This window comes from Nannobrachium achirus (genome assembly GCF_963921795.1).
Source record: "Nannobrachium achirus genome assembly, chromosome: 6".
In the NCBI taxonomy this organism is placed as follows: Eukaryota; Metazoa; Chordata; class Actinopteri; order Myctophiformes; family Myctophidae; genus Nannobrachium; species Nannobrachium achirus.
Window position 1 is genome coordinate 24272914 of NC_137815.1, and position 21075 is coordinate 24293988.

The following is a 21075-nucleotide window of genomic DNA, read 5'->3' on the forward strand; positions in this document are numbered from 1 at the left end:
CCCCAAAATTATATTTATTTGGCCAGGGACCCCCATCTCAAAATATTTATTTCCAGGGACCACCCAGAAGCAAAATTTTGAGTTACAAACGTTCGCTTTGAAAATACATATATTCAAAGATTTGCACACATTTTCACAACTTTTTCAAAAATAGCAGATCTACAAGCTTGCAGCACGGCACTCGGTGCCGTGCTGTGAGCTTGTATATCTGCTATTTTTCACTGGTTAAAGCATTCAATAATTCTAGGCCTAAATGGGTCCACACACCAAATTTGCTGCTCCCACATTTCAAGTTTACTTGGTAACGTTTCGATCCCGGCGGCTCTTCCTCGGGTCTGAGGAAGTATTGCATACTGTTTTTTAGTTCAGCACCCAGCCTACATGGCTTCTTGGACGTGCATGCCCTTTTTGGCTGTTTTTCAGCCTCTAATTCCATCCAAAGTCTCCATGTCTGTCATGTTTATAGTTCTGGAAGGGGAATGGTAAAGTCTCCATTACTGTCATGTTTATAGGATTAAAGGGCATCAGAATGGGTCAAACTAACAATAGAACTTTTCAACAAACCATACTATAAGAAATGGTCAAACATTGGCCAAATTGTGAAATATTACCTAAGAAAGAAGCTCATTTTCTTTTCTTTTTTATTGGTGATCTACAAGCTCACAACGCAATTGTAGAGCTTGCAGATCGTCTATTTTCACAGTATTTATCTGTGGATCAGAGTCAAACTAAATGTAATGCCTATGCAATTCCAAGTGCTTGTCAGGGTGATTTATGTGCTTGAATCCTTTCATACCTGCTATGAAAAACCATTGATGTAGTGTTGCAAGTCAGTGGTTCTCAAAGTGGATTTAAAGGACTCTGTGGGTTCCTTTAGGGCGGTCTAAATTGACCCATTCAAGATTGCAACTCTGTCAGTGTACAAATGGAACCAAATGAACCCTAACAGGTACATTTGGTTCCATTTATACACTGTCAAAGAGTTAAGGGAAGACCTTGAAATGTGAAAGTTTTGAGAAACGGAAACGGTGTTGCGTGTCATCAGAGTGAAGAGGAGTTCCTGTCCGGACTGACCCAAGATCCCATAGACCAGGAGGACGAAGAGGAGGAGGAGGAGGAGGAGGAGGAAGAGGAGGAAGAAGACGCAGACTCTGAGGAGAGTGACGGAGGAGGAGGAGGAGAGGAGCTCCGCCATGAGGAGGAGAGAGGTACTGCGCCAGGAGGAGACGCAGGGAGGAGGCGCGGCCTCACCTCCTCCTCAGCGGGGAGAAGGAGCACGGACGTGGAGGCCATGGCGAGAGATCTGCAAGACCAAGGTGAGAGGGCAAAGGTCCAGGGTTCCCACGGTCATGAAATTCCAGGAAATATTTTGAATAATACCTCTGAAATGACAAATTAAACATGGGCCAAATTGTCAAATATTAGAGGCAGAAATTGTGAAAATAGCCGATCTACATGCTCACAACGCCTCGCGTTGCGAGGCGTTGTGAGCATGTAGATCTGCTATTTTCACAATAGAACCCTGTTATACAAAATTCCTTAACTCTTAGTGCTCGTCAGGGTGCCGGGTCCCCAGTTAAAACATGATTATTTCGGGGGTCACAGCCTGAAAAGGTTGAGAACCACTGGCATACACTACCTGTCTTTGGGCATTGCGCATAGGAGTAAGCGACTTGTTATTGAGCTGAATTATTGTTATATAGTCCTAGAAATTGGGTTAAATATTCTGGAAAAGTTTTGGAAATGAATTGGTAAAAATGTGTGGGAATCCTGAAAGTCGCATGAGCTTTATGATCAGAGCGCCGTGATGGTTCTCAGTCTACTACTCTGCTACCAACATGTGGAATGTCCTGACACCATTCATTAAAGCAGTGGTTCTCAACCTGTGTGTCGGGACCCCCAGGGGAGTCCTCAAATTATTTTGGGGGGTCCCCAGATGATTGGCTTAATGTGAAATGTTGTTTTCTCACTCAACAGTAAACAGACCGACATAAAGTTTAAGTGTATAGAGGGTATCTGCACATTTCTAAAGTGACAATTTAAGGACATTTTAATACCTTTAAAATTAAACATTGGCCAAATTGTCAAATATTAGAGGCGTTGCGAGGCATTTTGAGCATGTAGAACCGTGTTATACAAATTGTAATGCTTCATCAGGATGGGGGGTCCCCAGTTAAAATTCGATTATTTTGGGGGTCACGGCCTGAAAAGGTTAAGGACCACTGCATTAAAGGATGTGTAACACTGGTCTATTTCCAAATTGGCCTTGAATAACATCTATCACAAGGGAAGATAAAAGTAAATTCCCATCGAAAGTCATTCACTGACTGTTGCCGTTTTAGCGTGTTCTCCTTTGTACATATAGTGTTTATATTGTTGATGATGTGTGTTATTGTGTAAAATGTGTTATGTGTTGACTTCATTGAGTAAATAGGACACAATGGAAACAAGTCCCCAGTTGCCCAAAAAAGTATTATAGTAAATTTACCCCCATTCATTCCGAATGGGGACCCAAATGCATTTGGATCCCCATCCGAAATCAATGGGGGTAAATTTATTGTAATCAAATTATTGTCTTAGGAATGCGATAAAAAAAAATATATATATATATTGAACTCAAGTCTCCATGGCGTGAGTAATCAATAGAAAAAAGTAATTTTGGGGGTGAATTACTTATTTCTTACCTAACAGCTGTTTACATTGATACAGTCACACAAAAGCATCAAAAGTAGCGGATCTACAAGCTCTAGCTTGCGGATCTGCTATTTTTGTGTGATGCTTTAGTAGGGCGTTAATTTACGAAAAAACACTCTTGGTTTAATATTATTTTCTCCAACAGGTAAGAGTGGACCGTTGCTATGGCTCCAGAACTGCCTGAACCGGACTGCAGACAGCCGTGAAGAAGATGGTAAGTTCAAAACCATGCTGTTGTGCAACACATTTTTTCAAATCAGCCTCATGGTGGTGCTATAACAGGCTGATTCGTGTTGTTACCTAAAACTTAGTCTCGTGTAGCCAGACATTTATTCCACATTCTCCGAATGCTATATAGATTCTGGAACTACACCTCCCGAAATAAGTAACAGAATTTTGGAAGCTGGCATTTCTGTTCACAAAAATGTATTTAAAAATATCTTTACTTTTCCATTTATGCTAAGCAGCAAGCTATATTATATGCTTAGATAATTTTGATTCATATTAGGATATCGTCATTGTCGGGTGAAAACCTTGTATGTCCAAAACCGTTCGTTTTGCATTTATCGTTTTATAAATGATTTAAACTAGTGAAAACAGCCGATCTACAAGCATACAACGCCTCGCACTGCGAGGCGTTGTGTGCTTGTAGATCTGCTGTTTTCACTACTTTTGTGCAACGGCCTTGTATGATGAAGCAGGGCTTTACTTGCGAAAGAACATACACATTTGAAACTTGGAGATACGAGGTTTCCACCCGACAACAACAATATATTTGCGCGACTGTGAAGACTAAACGGAAGTGGGGAGAAGGCTTCACATCCGCTTTATCGCTTACTCATGATCAGAGCTTCCGTTCTCCAGACTGTATGACCGGAAGCAAGGAAAAACCTCTGCCCTGCATTTTTCACATCAGCCTTTTATATCACCATCAGATTGTTTATATTACTCCTACACATTTTGTCCAAACATCACAGCAACAATAATGTATACGTCATACATTGAGAGGGCAGAAGTTAATTCGTTAATTTCACTCATTTGTTTTCCCAGGTATCTCTCAGCCCGTGGCTCTGGTTCCCTTCACTGAGGACAACGAGAACGCCATGGAGAACAAAGCCTTCCAGAAGCTCCTGAAGAAGCTGGGCGTTCGACCACCAGCTAACGAACAGGTGAGTTTAGACCACCAGCTAACGAACAGGTGAGTTTAGGAAGAATAACTCCACTCTTACGGGAAGTCATTTATTCATTTTGTGGTTTTTAACCACATGGACCCCTGGCAAACTGTACCTATTTCTGGGCACGTAATAATAGGTGAAGATAGATAGATAGATAGATAGATAGATAGATATATACCTTTATTATCCCAAGGGGGGAAATGAGTTGCCCAGAGGCAGCACAGCAGTATAAGGTTATTTACAAAGTTACAGAGAAGTATGAAAAAGATAAAAAGAAAAAACAAGAACAGAGTACAGAAAGTAAAGTAAGAGCAAGGTACAACAGGAAAGGGAACGAATAATATATATATATATATATATATATATATTTAAGTGTCTTAAAGCACGACTATCAATATAATACAGTGCCCAAATCAAAGTGACCATAACAGTCATAGCGAGGCAGATAAAGTGCATATTACAGGTGAATCGTTCACTTGCGGATACAAGCACCAAAATTGGCACAAATACTCCTTAGGCATTGCTCTTTTCAGAAAACCATCTGGCCAAAAAAAAAATCAAGATGGCGGCCAATTTTCATGATGGCCGCCAATGAATATACAGTAATCTTGCATTCCGCAATAAAATCCCATAGACTTGTCCTATTTGAATAATTTTGGTGTCAAATCATACATTTATCACTATGTAGAATCCAAATTTGGACCCATGGACTTACTCAATGGCTTCCTTGTACCATATATCAGTCCCGGAATCTTAATATTCTGCTAATAGTGTGGTGCGATGCGTCCAAAAAACTGCTCCCGTAGGATTTTTGTGCTAAAATTGATCTTTTTGCAGATCCTGGTTCTATAGAGTCCAAACTATGAGAAAATGATGGGTGTCAACTTTTCCGGACCCCCACCCCCTTTCTGGGGGTCATCTAGTTTGGGACCTGCCAGAACAGTACGCCAGCCAGTTAATGTCCAATTTTCTTATTATTAGGGTTGTTTTATAGGTTTTAAAACATTCTGAGTTCATTTATTACACTTTTGAAGCAGCCAGAATAAGCTTTCTGACTTTTGGTTGGGGTCTTTCCTCACCTGGGACCCCCCAGATGGACCCCTGAGCCTTTCTCAGTACTCGCTCTGCTCCTGCTCCAGAACAATGTCATATTAGATCATAATTGAAGCATAAACTTTTTTTCTGAAAAAAAAAAAAAAAGTAGTAACAAATACCAGGGGTCTTCCACAGGGGCTTCGGGACCCCTGGGGGTCCTCTGAGTTACTACCTAGTGTGATAAGTGTACTTCTAAGGATTTCTTTGCTAAAATGTATTTTTTTACTGCTTTGGCTTTTATAGGGACCAAACTGTCAGAAAATGATGGGTGTCAGATTTTCCTGACCCCAGCCCCCTTTCTGGGGGGTCATCTATCGCAGAACAGTATGCCAGCCAGTTAATGTCCAATTTTCATAATATTAGAGTTGTTTTGAAGGTTTTAAAACATTCTAAGTTCATATATTGCACTTTTGAAGCAGCCAGAATAACCTTTATGAGTTTTGGTGGGGGTCTCTCCTCACCTGGGACCCCCGGAATGACCCCTGAGCCTATCTCAGTACAGTCCTTGCTCTGCTCCTGCTCCAGAACAGTGTCAAATTAGATCATAATTGAAGCATAAAAGCTTTTGTACCTGTACCTGGGCTCTGTAGCTAATACCAGGGGTCTTCCACAGGGTCCGGGACCCCCAGGTGTCCTCAGCGTTACTACAGGGGGCCATCCAAACGGCTGTTTCAGCCCTATTCTTGCAAGAATAATATTAGAAACTGATAGTTTTATGTATCCTGGGTTTATGTAGTGTACTTGATGGTTTATTAGTATTCTCAGTATTATTTACTAGTTAGATGCCTCAGGGTGCCAATTCTTTGCCATCTGGCCAGTGATGTATCGGACCTGTTACCCATATATGGAGACCCCCTGGTACCCATATATGGAGATCCATGTACTGTATATGGAGATATGCTGTGAGAGCCCAAACATGCTTACTCAGTTATTTGTTATGTGAAAGTACTATGATGTCCATGACAACTGACAACATACCCTTTTATGCCCATACATGGAGATCCCTGTCTGTAGAACCAGTCACACAGATATGGGCTGTCTTGGCCATCTGTCTTGGCCATATATGGATTCTGTTAGTGTGGTATGTGGCCAATGTGGCCTCCATATATGGGCATTCCCATATGAAGTCCTGTTAGATATGGGCTTAATATTGAAGACATCAGGGAACTCCATATATGGACCTTGTCATACATCTTATCATGTCCACTAGGGGTACTTAATGTACATCAAGCAGCCTCACAGAAACAGGACATAGACTCCTGCCCTATGAGCCTCAGGGCTGGGCAGTGGGTTGCCTTTGGCCAAAGACAGAACTTAAAGTGGATTCTGTTCATGACCTGTGTTGCACCCTTGCAGAAAAGAGCAAAGGGATGCTCTTCTTCCATGCCTTCACTGGCTGCGATGTTGTTTCAGCATTCCGCGGAAAGGGGAAGAAGTCTGCGTGGCAAACCTGGAATGTTTGTGATGAGGCTTCCGGTGTCTTCAGCAAACTCAGCCATTACCCACCTGTATTGGATGATGAAGACCTGAAAACCTTGGAGAAGTTTGTGGTCATGATGTACGACCGATCCAGCACAGCTGAAGGTGTCAATGATGCAAGGTTGGACTTGTTTGCTCGGAAGCAGAGGCCATACGAAGCCATTCCTCCAACACAAGCAGCACTGAAGCAACATGTGAAGCGCGCTTCCTATCAAGCGGCCTGCATCTGGAGTCAATCAACAGTATGTCAACCAGAAATGCAGACTCCTGACAACTGGGGCTGGACCAAGAAAGGAGATCTGTGGCAGATTGATTGGACTGAGCTCCCACCCATTGCAGAGAGTTGCCAGCAGCTGACCAAGTGTGGATGCAAGTTGGAATGCTGCAGTCGATGCAAATGCTTTCGCTTTGGTCTGACCTGCACGGCACTGTGCAGCTGCAGGTGCGAGGTTTAGAAGCGTTGTAGTCTAGGCCTACTATACTATTGTACTATACTGCCTAGGCCCTAGATAAAAAAAAAAAAAAGAAAAGACAAAAAAAAAATTACCTCCTGCCTCGACGGGATCATCACCTTATCGTGGTGAGGCAGTTTGCGTGTCTCCATGACCCCCAGAGCTATGTCGGCAGGAGTCTTGTACACCTGTACTCCTGGCAGGGTTACCCAAGTCGAGAAGGTCGAAGAATAGAGACTAGACAAAGAGTGATCCCACGGCGCTATTATATCTACCATGCATTTTAGCCGCGTCAGCCGCTGTGCATTGAAATCCGCTCTGTTGAGTTACTACATTACCCCCCCCCCCCCCCCCCCCACACACACACACACACACACACACACACACACACACACATACACACTATAAACCTCTAACAATACTAAGATATACACTACCACCCATTTTACCCGAGTCAGACATAACAAACCTCTAATTTAGCAGAATATTAGGATTCCGGGACTGATATATGGTACAAGGAAGCCAGTGAGTAAGTCCATGGGTCCAAATTTGGATTCTACATAGTGAAAAATGTATGATTTGACACCAAGATCATTCAAATAGGACAGGTCTATGGTATTTTATTGCGGAATGCAAGATTACTGTATATTCAATGGCGGCCATCTTGAAAAATGGCCGCCATCTTGGAATTTGATTTGGCCAGATGGTTTTATGAAAAGAGCAATTCCTAAGGAGTATGTGTGCCAATTTTGGTGCTTGTATCCGCAAGTGAACGATTATTTCTGTTATCTGCCCGGCTATCAATGCTAGTTAGTGCAACAAGTATCTCTACATCATGTCAAACACAAGCAGAAATTCAACAAAAAAACTACTAACACAACCTAATAGTGCAGTGTCCAAAGGTCAGAGCAATAAAAACAACTAGCAAAAGAAAATAAAAATAAACAAGAAAGGGTGATGCGGCAAGACGCACAAAAGAACACCCTCCCTGGAAGGCCTTGGAGGTCAAAGTGCAGATATAGTTCCAGTAAAGAAAAAAAAAAGGCTACCGTCGTCCTACGTTAGGAAGGTAGTCCTTGTCAATCGACCGTTGACAAGTTGGAACATTTGGAGAAAATAGTGGATTTACAAGCTTTTGTAATTTGTAGCACAACAGAGTTTAGGGTTTACATGTTTTTTTAATGCGCTATATTACTTCTACCTTTTCATGTATATTTAATGAAAATACATTGCATACCAATGCTGTTTATTCTTTACATTACTGTTCCAGAAAGTACATTACATACTAATGTTTGTTTATCCTGTCCTTCTAAAAAGGAATCTTTCTGGAGGATCTCAGCCAAGATGAGTCCATCCCAGCTCAGGGGGGCGGCGGCATCCCTCAGCCCTGCAGAGGAGGGGGTCCCCCAGGGGGAGGAGCCTGGGGAGGAGGAGGGGGTCCCTGGAGAGGAGGGGTCCCCTAGCAGCCCCTCCGTCCCCCCAGAGCCCCATGGAGAGCAGGTGGACTCACACGAGCAGAGGACTCAGGCCCTCAGAGCTCTGCTGCTGGCACGTAAGAGGAAACACAACACAGGTGAGCAGTGAGCACACATGCACACGCACGCACGCACACACACACACACACACACACACACACACACACACACACACACACACACACACACACACACATGTTTGGGAACCTTCCTCTAGTTGTCATGGTAATATTTTCTTTTTGTAAGGGAAATATTCGCACATCCACTGGATAGGTGCAGGTGCGTTGGATAGTGAATACTGAGGCAATCTAAGACACTCTTGAAGAAGGTCCAGTGGGACCGAAACTGTCTGTCAAGTGAAATAAAGATGAGCAGCTGAGCAAGAGCAGAGTGCGGGATTTTTATCTGGTGTAAACCAGATCTTTAAAGAGATGATTTTCTGGCGAGACTTTCAGGAGACTTTCAGGCGACCTATTTGCCGATTGGTTGTCCATGTCACATGGTAACCGAGCTAGTTTCATGATTGGGAGCGGCCCTCCAGACGATGGGTGGACATTACTGCATTAGGGCCAATAGCAGGGGACTTTACCTCTCCTCCAGACTATGGAATCCTGGACTGGTAATGAAATATTTTGTCCAGCAGGGAGCACCATTCCTTCACAGGCCAGGCCCTGTGGTCACACATTTCTGGACACCAATGTCTGTGTAACATACATGCATTCATACAACTGCGAGTCTGCCGCTGCGTGCTTGATTTGGCTGTACACGCTGACTTGTTCATCAGGAAACATGCTCCCTCGTCGATTGGATTTTACAAAACAGACCCGCGTCGTCACATTGAATCCTGTTTAACTCATATGCTGCCAAAAACGAGGAACCCGAGAATTTCGCGATGTACCACCCTGCCACGCCACCCTGCCACGCCCGAGGAACCCGAGAATTTTTGGAAAAAAAAAATATATATATATTTTTTTGTTTTGACCCCAAAACATTTAGTAGGCATGATAGCGATCGCGAAATTGCATGTTTAACCCCCATAGCAACCCCATCTTTCAAACATGGCAGCCATCTTTGTTTACATTTTAGGAAAACATAATGGCTGCTATCTCATGAATGCCTGAACGGATTTCCATTCGGATTTTTTTGTTTGAAAGCTGTGAGCAATGTGGACACACGTGGTGCATTATCTAGGCATGGGTGTGCATGATCCGTGCACTATGAATTACATGGAAGTCTATGGAGACAGTTTGGCATATGAGAGTACGAAGGTATTGTTAAATGGCAGCAGATGAGTTAAGAAGAGCTTAAAACACAACTTTCTAATGTTACATTGATGACGTGAGGAACGCTAAAGTCTTCTTGGTTACATAGTAGGCTATGCGAAAATAACAAAGCTCAGAGTCGCAAATTCAATGATCGCTGCATCAGCACACACAAAACACGGGCGTGAGAGAAGTAAATGAATGAAATGGACATCACGTTTAGCCGATTCAACGATTCCAAAAGTCATACGATTGGAAGTTATTGCTACATGCGGCTACATGTGTCTCATGCTGGTTTTGTTAGGCAACAGCCAGGGTCCAGGGAGTGCACAGAATTTTAGAGAGGCATGGGCTGACATTTCTAAAAGGGCCTTTTCATACGGATAAAAGTTAAGGGCTCAAGCCCCTTTTGCTGTATGTGCGCACGTGCCTGGCGACCAGCGCATCACATTACAGACTTATAATTTCAATACGTTTCTTTGCAAAAACACATTTCTTTTAGAAAACATTTGTATTCTTGTTTCTCCCAGTGTTATGGTTTTTAATGTGTAAATATAGCACTTTATTATGGGGAAAAACGTGTGTAGGCCTATTTTCCTTTTTTAAATCGCTAAAATAGCGCATTTTTGAACACATTTCCTTAACGGTTAACGGTTAATTAACTGATAAGGCCTGACGGTTATCGGTTAAGAAAAAATCTCCATTTGGCCAACCCTAGACATATAGCCTACAGTAAGTTAGAATATTATGAAATATACATGAGAAAGAACACCAACACTAACTTCAACACACCAATACACCAGATTTTAAATTGACTGTGTGTCGATTCTTGTTTGTTCATGAAATATCTTTTCATGATTGCCTCAATATTTTCTTTTTAACACAGACGCCACAGATGTCAACCCTGTCGACGAACCACAAGTACACACTGCAAAGAAGAAGATCTCAAATAAAAGAACCAAGAAAAGAGTGCTGGACGATGAAGAGGATGACCATGGTATGTAAAGAATTGTATTAATGACTATAGTACTTGTCTGACTTTATTCCGTCTTCCATCGTCTCCCAAGTAAACTTTTTTTTGCCGCACAACTCCTCCCACAGTTTTGGTGGCACGCTCTTGGGTCTTGCGTCTTCATCGGGACACGCATGCGTGCTATTTTGCTAAGAGATACATCATATATAATTTATATAAATGTATTTGTGAATTAATTTTCTCCATTGACTTTAATTACAAATTTAACTTTTCCCTAATATGGAGATGGCTGACATCATATACCACATGAGACTGTATGTCCATATATAGACTTTCCAAGATATGGGCTTAAATATTGATGACATCGGGGAACTCCACATATGGGCATAAAAGAGACAAGGACTGACACAGAGATCTCCATTTATGAACATTAATTCATTAGTGAATACATTTTCCCCATTGACTTGAATGGGGAAAATTAATTTGCTAAATTCAAGTTCACGGCAAACACACTTGCAATTTCCAATTGCATCTTTCTAGTTACAATATTTATCTGTGGAACCGAGTCTAACTAAATGTAATGCCTACAAGTCCAAGTGCTTGTCAGGGTCCCCACTTCAAATATATGATTATTTCACTGAAAGGTTTGGGAACGCTTCCTCTTGTTGTCATGGTAATATTTTCTTTTTAACACAGACGCCACAGATGTCAACCCTGTTGACGAACCACAAGTACACACTGGGTGAGTCTGTATCAATGACTTTTAATTACGAAAGCTCTTTTATATTCATACTTTACTTTTGAACAGTAAATTATTTTTACTGCATTTTTATTGCAGATCTGCAAAGAAGAAGATCTCAAATAAAAGAAGCAAGAAAAGAGTGCTGGACGATGAAGAGGATGACCATGGTACGTAATTTCTGACATCATAGACCACATGAGGTCCATATATGGACTTTCCAAGATATGGGCTTAATATAGATGACATCAGGGATCTCCATATATGGGCATAAAAGGGACAAGGACTGACACAGATCTCCATATATGACCATTAATTACATTCGCGTCACGGCAACCACACTTCAAATATATGATTATTTCACGGAAAGGTTTGGGAACGCTTCCTCTAGTTGTCATGGTAATATTTTCTTTTTAACACAGACACCACAGATGTCAACCCTGTTGATGAACCACAAGTACACACTGCAAAGAAGAAGATCTCAAATAAAAGAAGCAAGAAAAGAGTGCTGGACGATGAAGAGGATGACCATGGTACGTAAAGAATTGTATTCATTAATTGCCCCTGCAGGGCAAACAGACTTGGGAACCTTCCTCTAGTTGTCATGGTAATATTTTCTTTTTAACACAGACACCACAGATGTCAACCCTGTTGACGAACCACAAGTACACACTGGGTGAGTCTGTATTAATGACTTTTAATTACTAAAGATCTTTTATATTCCTACTTTACATTTTAACAGTAAATGTTACATTTAATTTTTTTTATTATTTATTTATTGCAGATCTGCAAAGAAGAAGATCTCAAATAAAAGAAGCAAGAAAAGAGTGCTGGACGATGAAGAGGATGACCATGGTACTTAATTATTAATTAACTGTCCTACTGCCAGATGTTATTATTTATTTATTGGGGCTGGTGCCAGCAAAACGCAGCTTACCTTTGCGATGTTATAGAAAATTATCTATTGGTTCTTTCTAAACTAATTCATTTTACAATGGACGGTCAAATGTGTACTTTGGCCAAACTGGCGGCAGAGGGCAGCCTTATGCAAGAATTAATGTGAATTGGGCCGCTCCGGTTGCCATACATTCAGAGCATAGAAATGCATTTTCTAGAACAGATCCACAGAAAACAGCCAGGAAGTGATTTGGGACTCCATTATTGCTAACGTGCGGTGAATTTTTGAGAGCAGCATTACGGGAGATGTTTTTACTGTACACGGCGGCGCGACCCCCCATCAGCTTACAGTCATCAGACGAGGTAAAAAGAACGAGCCGTTTTGGCAATGCGCCGCCGTCAAAATTGGGGCGAACGGGAACGTCCGAAGCAGTAAAAGAGTTAATTATTATTATTATAATTTAATTCTGTCAGGCAGAGCTCAGACTGGGCTGCTACATAATTTTGTATACCTTACTGAGGAGAAATAATATGAAATGGGGTGCAGCAGTTAATCAAACTAGTTAGTCACAAACCCAAATACCCTTTAGTTTCAATTTGACATTTTTGTTTTAGTCTAGTTTTAGTTGACTAAATATCATAAGATTTTAGTCGACTCAATCTACAGGTGATTTAGTCAATGTATTTTAGCGTCGCAATGCCTGATTTGTAGACCGGCTACCAAAAATAGCTGCTTATTTTCTCGGAGAGTGACACCCACACACAACCAAACATGGAATGACTTGTCTTTTAGTTCAAGTGGATCTCTTCTCCACTAGTCCCTCCCTAACATTTGAGTCTAGTTTTTATTTGTTGACAAAATTGACAATATATTTAGTCATTATAGTTTTAGTCATAATCATCATCATCATCAGTCAGTAAAAAAAGGTTGTCGACCAACATTTTGGTCATAGTTTTAGTGGAACTGAGTGACTGACTGGCTAACCAATTGAACCCTGCTAAACATTTTCAAAGTTGATGACACCGCAGTAATCACTGGGCTATTTGACACCCTAAAATCTGGATCGATTAATCGTGACAAAATGTCATAGCGGTGACAGTCCTAGATGTCATGGTAACATTTTCTTTTGACACCACAGATGTCAACCCTGTTGAGGAACCACAAGTACACACTGTACCTGGGTGAGTCATGGATCATTATCTTTATCAATGACTTGAATTATCTCTATCAATGACCAACTACTAAAGCTCTACTTTACCTCTATTTCATGTTTTAACAGTAAATTATTTATTTTTATTTTTATTTACATTATTTAATGCAGATCTGCAAAGAAGAAGATCTCACGTAAAAGAAGTAAGAAAAGAGTGTTGGACGATGAAGAGGATAACCATGGTAAGTAATTCCTTATTATTATTATTATTATTATTATTATTTTTAATTAATGCTGTCACACTAATCTTAATTAATTGATTAGAAATAGGGGTGCAGCAGTTTTTCAAACTAATTGATTTACTCAATTATATTTAAAAAATATATTGATCATTTATAAAAAAACAATGTATCCTTATTTTGGGCATATCATAGATGGAAAAGCTGCATAAATGTACATAAAAAAGGAAGGAGAAGAAACTAAATCTAGCCCATTGTGAAAATAGTCCATCTACGTACGTGTCGTATTGCAACGCGTTATCAGCTTTATTCGCTACTTTCGCACAACAAACCATTGTGTAAGTGGTTCATCAAAATCGTTGATTTCGTTTTAGTCATAGTCTTTTGCATTAAATTCCATTTAGTTTCAGTCATTTTTGTTTTAGTCTAGTTTCAGTTGACTAAATATTATACGATTTTAGCCAACTAAATCTACAATAAGGTTTAGTTGACTCAAATGTATTTTGGCGGGACTTGAACCAAAAATAGACGATCTTCAAGTCTATTTTGGGCATGTAATTTTAGGCAAAACATTTTCAAAGCTAGCAGATGTACAAGTTGATGACACAGCGGTAATCACTAGGCTATATGACACTCTAAAATCTGGATCGATTAATCGTGACAAAATGTCATAACGGTGACAGTTCTAGATGTCATGGTAACATTTTCTTTTGACACCACAGCTGTCAACCCTGTTGAGGAACCACCAGTACACACTGTACCAGAGAAGATCTCAAATAAAAGAAGCAAGAAAAGGGTGCTGGAGGATGAAGAGGATGACCATGGTAAGTAATTATCAATTAACCCATTTAGAACGGGTACACATTTTGTTTCATTATTTTATGCTTTAACTATTGAAAAATAGCAGATATACAAGCTCACGGTGCCGCGCTGCGAGCTTGTAGATCTGCTATTTTTGAAAAATCGTGAAAATTAGAATTTTGACCCTATTCTATAAGTGTCTTTTGAATCCTTCTAAGATTTCTTGAAAAAACGTATGTTTCTATGTCAGCAATCTGACCAGCCATCGTCAAAGAAAAGGTCCTTTTCACTTAACTGGAGCTCAGTTAGTCTGTTCTTGAGAGACTACTATGTCAGTGGATCTCAAACCTTTTCATGTGAAGGACCCCCAAAATGATATTTATTTGGCCAAAGATGCGCATCTCAAAATATTTAGTTCCAGGGCCCACCCAGAAGCAAAGTTTTAGTTACATGAGACGTTCGCTTTGAAAATACATATATTAAATGATTTTCGCACGTTTTCGCGACTTTTCAAAAATAGCAGATCTACAAGCTCGCAGCGCGGCACTCGGTGCCGCGCCGTGAGCTTGTATATCTGCTATTTTTCAACAGTTAAAGCATTCAATAATCCTAGGCCTAAATGGGTTAATGATTATTTGTATCAATTAATTACTGCTGTTAGGTAGAAATCAGGCTTGTCTGATTTACTGATTTACTCGATTATATAAAAAGATATATCAATCATTTATTAAAACAATGTATCCTTATTTGGCATATCATAGATGGAAAGGTTGCATAAATGTACACAAAAACGGAAGGAGTACAAAGTGAAAATAGCCCATCTACATGTCTTATTGCGATGCGTTCTGAGCTTCTAGGTCAGGGTTTATTTTTTCAGCACTTTACCACAACAAACCATTGTATAAGTGGTTCACCAAATAGTTGATTTAGTTTTAGTTTTAGTCATAGCCTTTTAAATGAAATTCCATTTAGTAACAGTCATATTTTAGTAATCTATTTTTTGTTTGTTTTTGTCTACTTTTATTTAACTCAATTTCATAGGATTTTGGCAGGCCATAATGGCGTCGCAATGCCTGATTTGTAGACTGAGAAACCAAAAATAGACGATATTGAGCTATTTGTTGGAGTGTGACACGCGCCGCCAAGCATAAAATGACTTGTCTTAGTTCTACTCCCTAACATTTGAGTCTAGTTTCTATTTGTCTAGTAATTGTCAATACATTTATTCTTAGTTTTTTTGTTAATTTAGTTTTTATTTTGTTTTCGTCAGTGAAAACATTAGACAAAGGTTGGGGAGACAGCCTAACTAGACTTCAACTGGGGTAAGCTATCCGGTGTGTTTTTGAGTGTGGTTTTTGCTCGACTGACTTACAGATGATGACGCCTCTCCCGCCCTGGTGATGGACCTGAGCAACGATGGAATGGATTCTGACTCCGACGCGGAGACGCTCTCTGCCCCGCCCAAACGCCGGAGGAAGATGGCCCTCATCGATGACGACGATGACAATTAGTAGTAATTAGTCGAGGGCCATTCTGATGAGTGAGATGTGAGGATTCTCCACACGTTTTGCCTGGGTTTGTTACAGTAGGCGTTAGATATACCGCCAAAGAGCAGGGAAGACCATGATGTTGGAAACTGATTTCCTCGTCGCCTCTGTTAGAGAAACCAGAGGAAACCGTTCTAAAGATCCTGTTTGTAGGGATGTCCTACATCGTTGCTGTTGCCTGTCGGGGAAAGAAACATCTTATCTGCATATTCTAACTTTTTGTATACAGTATATATATTTTTTCTTGATAAATTAACGCCCTATTTGATCATACTACAGCATCACACAAAAGCTTCAAACGTAGCAGATCTGCAAGCTCGAAGCGCGTCGCTTCGCACCACATCTGCTACTTTTGATGCTTTTGAATTTTAACCCCGAACAGTAATAGTTTTGGACGTTTGAGGTTTCCACCCGACAGACGATTTTGTTTAATCACGTTGTTTTTTTTAACTTACAGACTAAGGTGTGATTGTTCTCTTTACATGTTCAGTACCAGTTCAGTGTGGACATTCCGTTACACATGCAGTGGACTTATAAACAATGTTTTCTAAAAGTTAAGACAATAAGGTGGGGATTTTACACTTCAATGACTTCATGTAATATACAGGCCAAGTTAAGGCTTACCTTTTCCACAAATGGCAGAAATTGGATTTGCGCATAGAAAATAAGTCTTTGTTTCAGATTTAAACTTATGCATATTGCTTTAATAGTAATAATAATAATAAAGACAGTGTTGTGAAACCGTTGGTTTTCTAAGTCTGCATTTACAATTTTCTTTCATTATGTTGTCTTTTTATTATTTTATCAGACATAAGAAACAAACATGTCAAGAACAAACAAAAGCAATATACAACAAAGTCAAACAAACGGTAAACTAAACAGTATTACAGCATAGTATGTGATGTTTCATCATTAATCAATCAACCTATCTTCCTATGATACTGTACTACTACTAGTAATATGTACCAGGCACAGTACCAATTTGAATCACTAGAGGGCACACCAACCACTTATATCTGTGACTTGTGTTGGTCAGCTTTCTAATGCTGTGAATTATGCATTTATAAAATGCTTTTTGGAGGAGCTACAGTTATTTCTATATATCAGGGGTCTTGAACAGGGGGTCCGGGACCCCTAGGTGGTCCTCAGAGTACTACAGGGGGGCCGCCAAATCTATATTGTGTCCATAGCGTCCCTGTTCTGAGAGGAACATCGCGCTGTGAGGTGTCAAGAGATCTTGTAGATCTGCAATTCTCGGCAAAGAGGTTTAGTTTAGAGGGGGGAAAAGAGCAGAGCCAAAGGTGAAGTTTACTAAGTAGTGAGGGTTTAAGAAGTGTCTGAAAATACATTGACACGAATCCCACATATCAATGGAAAGATAGTGTGTAAAATAAACCAAAAACACTGATGACAGTGCTGTCAAACAAGAAACTGTATGAAATTTATGCTGAGGTTTAATACGCAACACAATTTTATACAATATGTGGTGTGGTGATCTCTCCCTCAGCTAAGGGGTCCTAGGCCTGAAAAAAACATTGAAGACCCCTTATTTATGCGATCCATTTTTACCAATTACCCCCCCACAGAAAACTGTCACAACTTGTAATTACGCATAACTTCCTTCAGCATAATAAAGCTCTACATTGAGCACAGAAATCTTATTACAAGTCAAGCTCTATTCTCTCTCTAATCTAACATGTAAGAGGATGCTGTGTATAATCAGCGTCTGAAGTCTGAAGTCACTCACGTTTTCCAGCTGTGATGATGGGGAGGGAGGGGAGGTCCCCCGTTATCCTCCACATCTGGAGCACGTTAGTCGCTTCCTGTTACCAACATCTGGTCTCCCCCCCCCCCCCTTTCCCATGGAGCCAGAGGCAGACCTGAGCAGAGAGTGTACAAACTGTGTGTGTGTGTGTGTGTGTGTGTGTGTGTGCGTGTGCGTGTGCGCGCGCTAACGCTATAGCACGTGTACAGCTGCCCTGGTTTTGGGAGGTTCAGAAAGCTCAGTCACCACTGAGACCGATTTCAGTCACTTTTCGGATTCCGTAGAAGCCAGGATGTCTTCTGTGGAAGCATGTTGTCAAGCGAAAATAGCTTATCCACAAGCTCTCAATGAGTCCATGGGACGCATAGAGCGCGGATATTTTTGGGGCCTTTTTATGCCTTTATTTATAGGGGATAGTGAAGATAGACAGGACACAGGGAGAGAGAGATGGGGAGAGACTAGGGCATTCACCAACTATTCGAATATCAAAGTCGCTATTCGATGTTGTTCACCGAAGTCGAATATTCGCTTATTTTTATTTTTGTATTGTTTTCTCTTTAAAAAATATATAGTTTATAAAGCTTGGCTAGATAGGAAGTCATAAAAATGAGTTGTCAATGCCCCTGGTGGATGAATTTGTTCATGTTCTATACCAGGGGTTCTCAAACCTTTTTAGCCTGTGACCCGCAAAATAAACATATGAACTGGGGACCCCCACCCTGACAAGCACTTGGAATTGTAGGTATTACATTTAATGTGACTCTGTTCCACAGATAAATATTGTGAAAATAGCAGATCTACATGCTCACAACGCCTCGCGTTGCAAGGCGTTGTGAGCATGTAGATCGGCTATTTTCACAATGTTTGCCTCTTGCTACTTAATATGTGACAGTTGGGCCCGTCCTGTCGAATATTCGAATACTTTGAGGTCGAATAATTCGAATACTAAAAATCACTATTCGTGAATGCCCTAGGAGAGACACAGCGAAGGTCGTCAGGAGTGGGATTTGAACTCACGACTGGCTGTACAAAGTGTGACATGCGACCATACCACTAGGCCAGCGGGCACCCCAAGATCTGAAAACTTGAAGTGGTCAAAGTAGAAATATGTTCCGAAGAAATATCTTCCATCAAATCTTAATAGTCTGATATTTCATCCAAAAACAAAGGTTAAAGCCTCAGTCTGTGATTTCTTCACCTGGTTGGTATTATGTATGTAGAACTGCAGTAACAATGTTGCTAAACCATCATTTTACATTAATTCTTTAGGAAACTGTTAGTCTGTGTCACACATTAGGCATTGGTTCATGGCACAAAAAAAACTTTCAGTTGTGAGATTTTATTTTTGCTTTAATCCCTCGAAGCCACATATACATCCTAGCACGTGTTGGGCTGCCCTGGGTCTGGGTGTGTGGGTGTGGGAGGAGGTTCAGAAAGCTCCGTATCGCTTTACTTCGCTCACAGAAACTCTCTGAGGCCTCTCTTCCACCAAGAACTTTCTTGGAACCTTGGTGCTTTCACAGAACCGGTCGTGTTTTCCACCAGTTTTAAAGCAGAACCATTTCAGGGTCAGGGGTCCCCAGTTACCCCAGGTTCGATTGCAGGCCTGGCCAGCAATGTGCTGAATATGACTTTTCAAAGTGTCCATTTAAAGGAGGGAATTCAGTCGTCAATGGCAGTTACTTGCTTTTGCCGTTGTTTGCATCGCATCTCCATCTTCCAACCTGTAGGATATTGACACGCCCACTTTGGTTCCAAGTTCGAGGCAAGAAAGTACTTTTTCTTTTCTTTCTTTTTTTTCTTCTTTTTTTGGTTCCAGTTCTGGCCCAACTTTTAGGGTTCTGAACCAATTCATTTTCAGTGGAAACACTCTCAACCGGTTAAGAATTAGGCAGGAAAAAAGAACGGAACTGGTTCAACCCCGGTGGAAAAGGGACCCCAGAGAAATACTCCAGTGTTCATTTATCCATTCCTAACTCTTGAGTGTGCAAGAGTTGCATTTGAACACTCACTGCAGAGTTAAAAAGCCGATGTCCGCAACTTTTCTAGTGCAGACTTGGTTCTCAAAAGTGGGTCGGGTACAGAAGGACGGTCGCTGATTGGCATTGGTATTGCATGAAGCTCAAAGCCCAGTATTTCCCCAGGATCTCTGCAGTAGCTAATCTCAGCAGTAAAAATGTTGGTGCTTGATGAGGTAGAGACCTGAGACCTGGGCTGGGTATGAATATACATCTAGAACAGGAGTCTTAGCTGAGAGAGAGATGAAACGGGGACCATCCCTACATATTGTATAAATGATGTTGTAGATTAAACTTTTTCATAGATGCATAGCTTCATACTTGTTTGAAAGCACTGTCAATAATATAATAATGTAATATTGTGTTGGATTTGTGTTAATGTGTATTTCCAGACATTTAACCACCCAAACCATCAATAATTACTTAGTAAATCTGGCCTTTGTACTGTGTACTTGGTCTGCTCTTTTTTTTCCCCTCTACGGCCAAATCTCTCTTTTTTTGGCTAAATTTCTCCTCAGAATAGAGATGCTGGGGTTCAAGTGGTTCATTAAAAGGTTAAAAATAGTTTGGCAGCCCCCCTGTAGTCACTGTGAGGACCCCCTGTTGAAGACCCCTGATCTAAGCCAACAGACTTCTTCCTCTATGAGAACAAACACATCAATGCACACGTGTGCATGAATAGGCTACTGAGCAGAATGGTCTACTGTACACTAAATACTTTAAGTCCTTGTATGTTAATGAGATTATCCTTATGGGGGAAAACAGCATTGGGTCTATGGCTCACTGTAAAAAATAAAAAGTTGGGAAAATTTAAAATTATAAGGCAACAAACTTCAGAAAACTTAAGTTTAGGGCAACTTAGAATTTTAAGTTAAGCAAAAATTATAAAGGCAGAGGCAACTGAAAATGTTAAGATAAACCAGCTAAACCAATTTAAGCAAAATTTAAAGTTTTATGTTTGTCTAACTTAAAAGTTTTCTGAAGTTTGTTGCCTTAACATTTTGAGTTTTCCCAACTTTTATTTTTTACAGTGAGTCCGGTGCACCAGGGGTGCTTCAGAATACTTTGATAATGTAATTCATCAACGTCACTTCTATTTAACCACTTATACTTAGTAAAATGGATCTGAGTTGTACTGTTCTTCTTGCCATCTTTTTCAGTCGCAACGATTTCTGGAGGATGTTTCCCCCAGAATGGGAATGCTGGGGTTTAAGTATAAAAGTTATTTTCGATCTGTCCTGTATAATGGAAACAGATATTCTCTCAAATGTTCCTTGGAACACTGTATTTTAGGGGGGAATATTTACATATTT

The 21075-nt window shown here is 40.6% G+C and overlaps 1 protein-coding gene across 1 annotated transcript in view; it reads left to right on the forward strand.

Moving 5' to 3' along the window:
- The window catches only part of timeless (timeless circadian clock), a gene marked incomplete at its 5' end in the record, with an annotated part of 41209 nt that extends 24666 nt beyond the window's left edge, over window positions 1–16543 (forward strand). Inside the window, 14 exons of the mRNA XM_080728531.1 lie at window positions 1046–1316; window positions 2840–2908; window positions 3745–3863; window positions 8213–8468; window positions 10519–10629; window positions 11302–11347; window positions 11444–11514; window positions 11767–11877; window positions 11975–12020; window positions 12129–12199; window positions 13381–13423; window positions 13564–13634; window positions 14354–14455; window positions 15807–16543. Coding sequence (XP_080584657.1) covers window positions 1046–1316; window positions 2840–2908; window positions 3745–3863; window positions 8213–8468; window positions 10519–10629; window positions 11302–11347; window positions 11444–11514; window positions 11767–11877; window positions 11975–12020; window positions 12129–12199; window positions 13381–13423; window positions 13564–13634; window positions 14354–14455; window positions 15807–15943 — 1524 coding nt within the window. The 3' untranslated portion in view covers window positions 15944–16543. The remainder of the gene's footprint in view (window positions 1–1045; window positions 1317–2839; window positions 2909–3744; window positions 3864–8212; window positions 8469–10518; window positions 10630–11301; window positions 11348–11443; window positions 11515–11766; window positions 11878–11974; window positions 12021–12128; window positions 12200–13380; window positions 13424–13563; window positions 13635–14353; window positions 14456–15806) is intronic.
- Between the last annotated feature and the right edge of the window lie 4532 nt (window positions 16544–21075).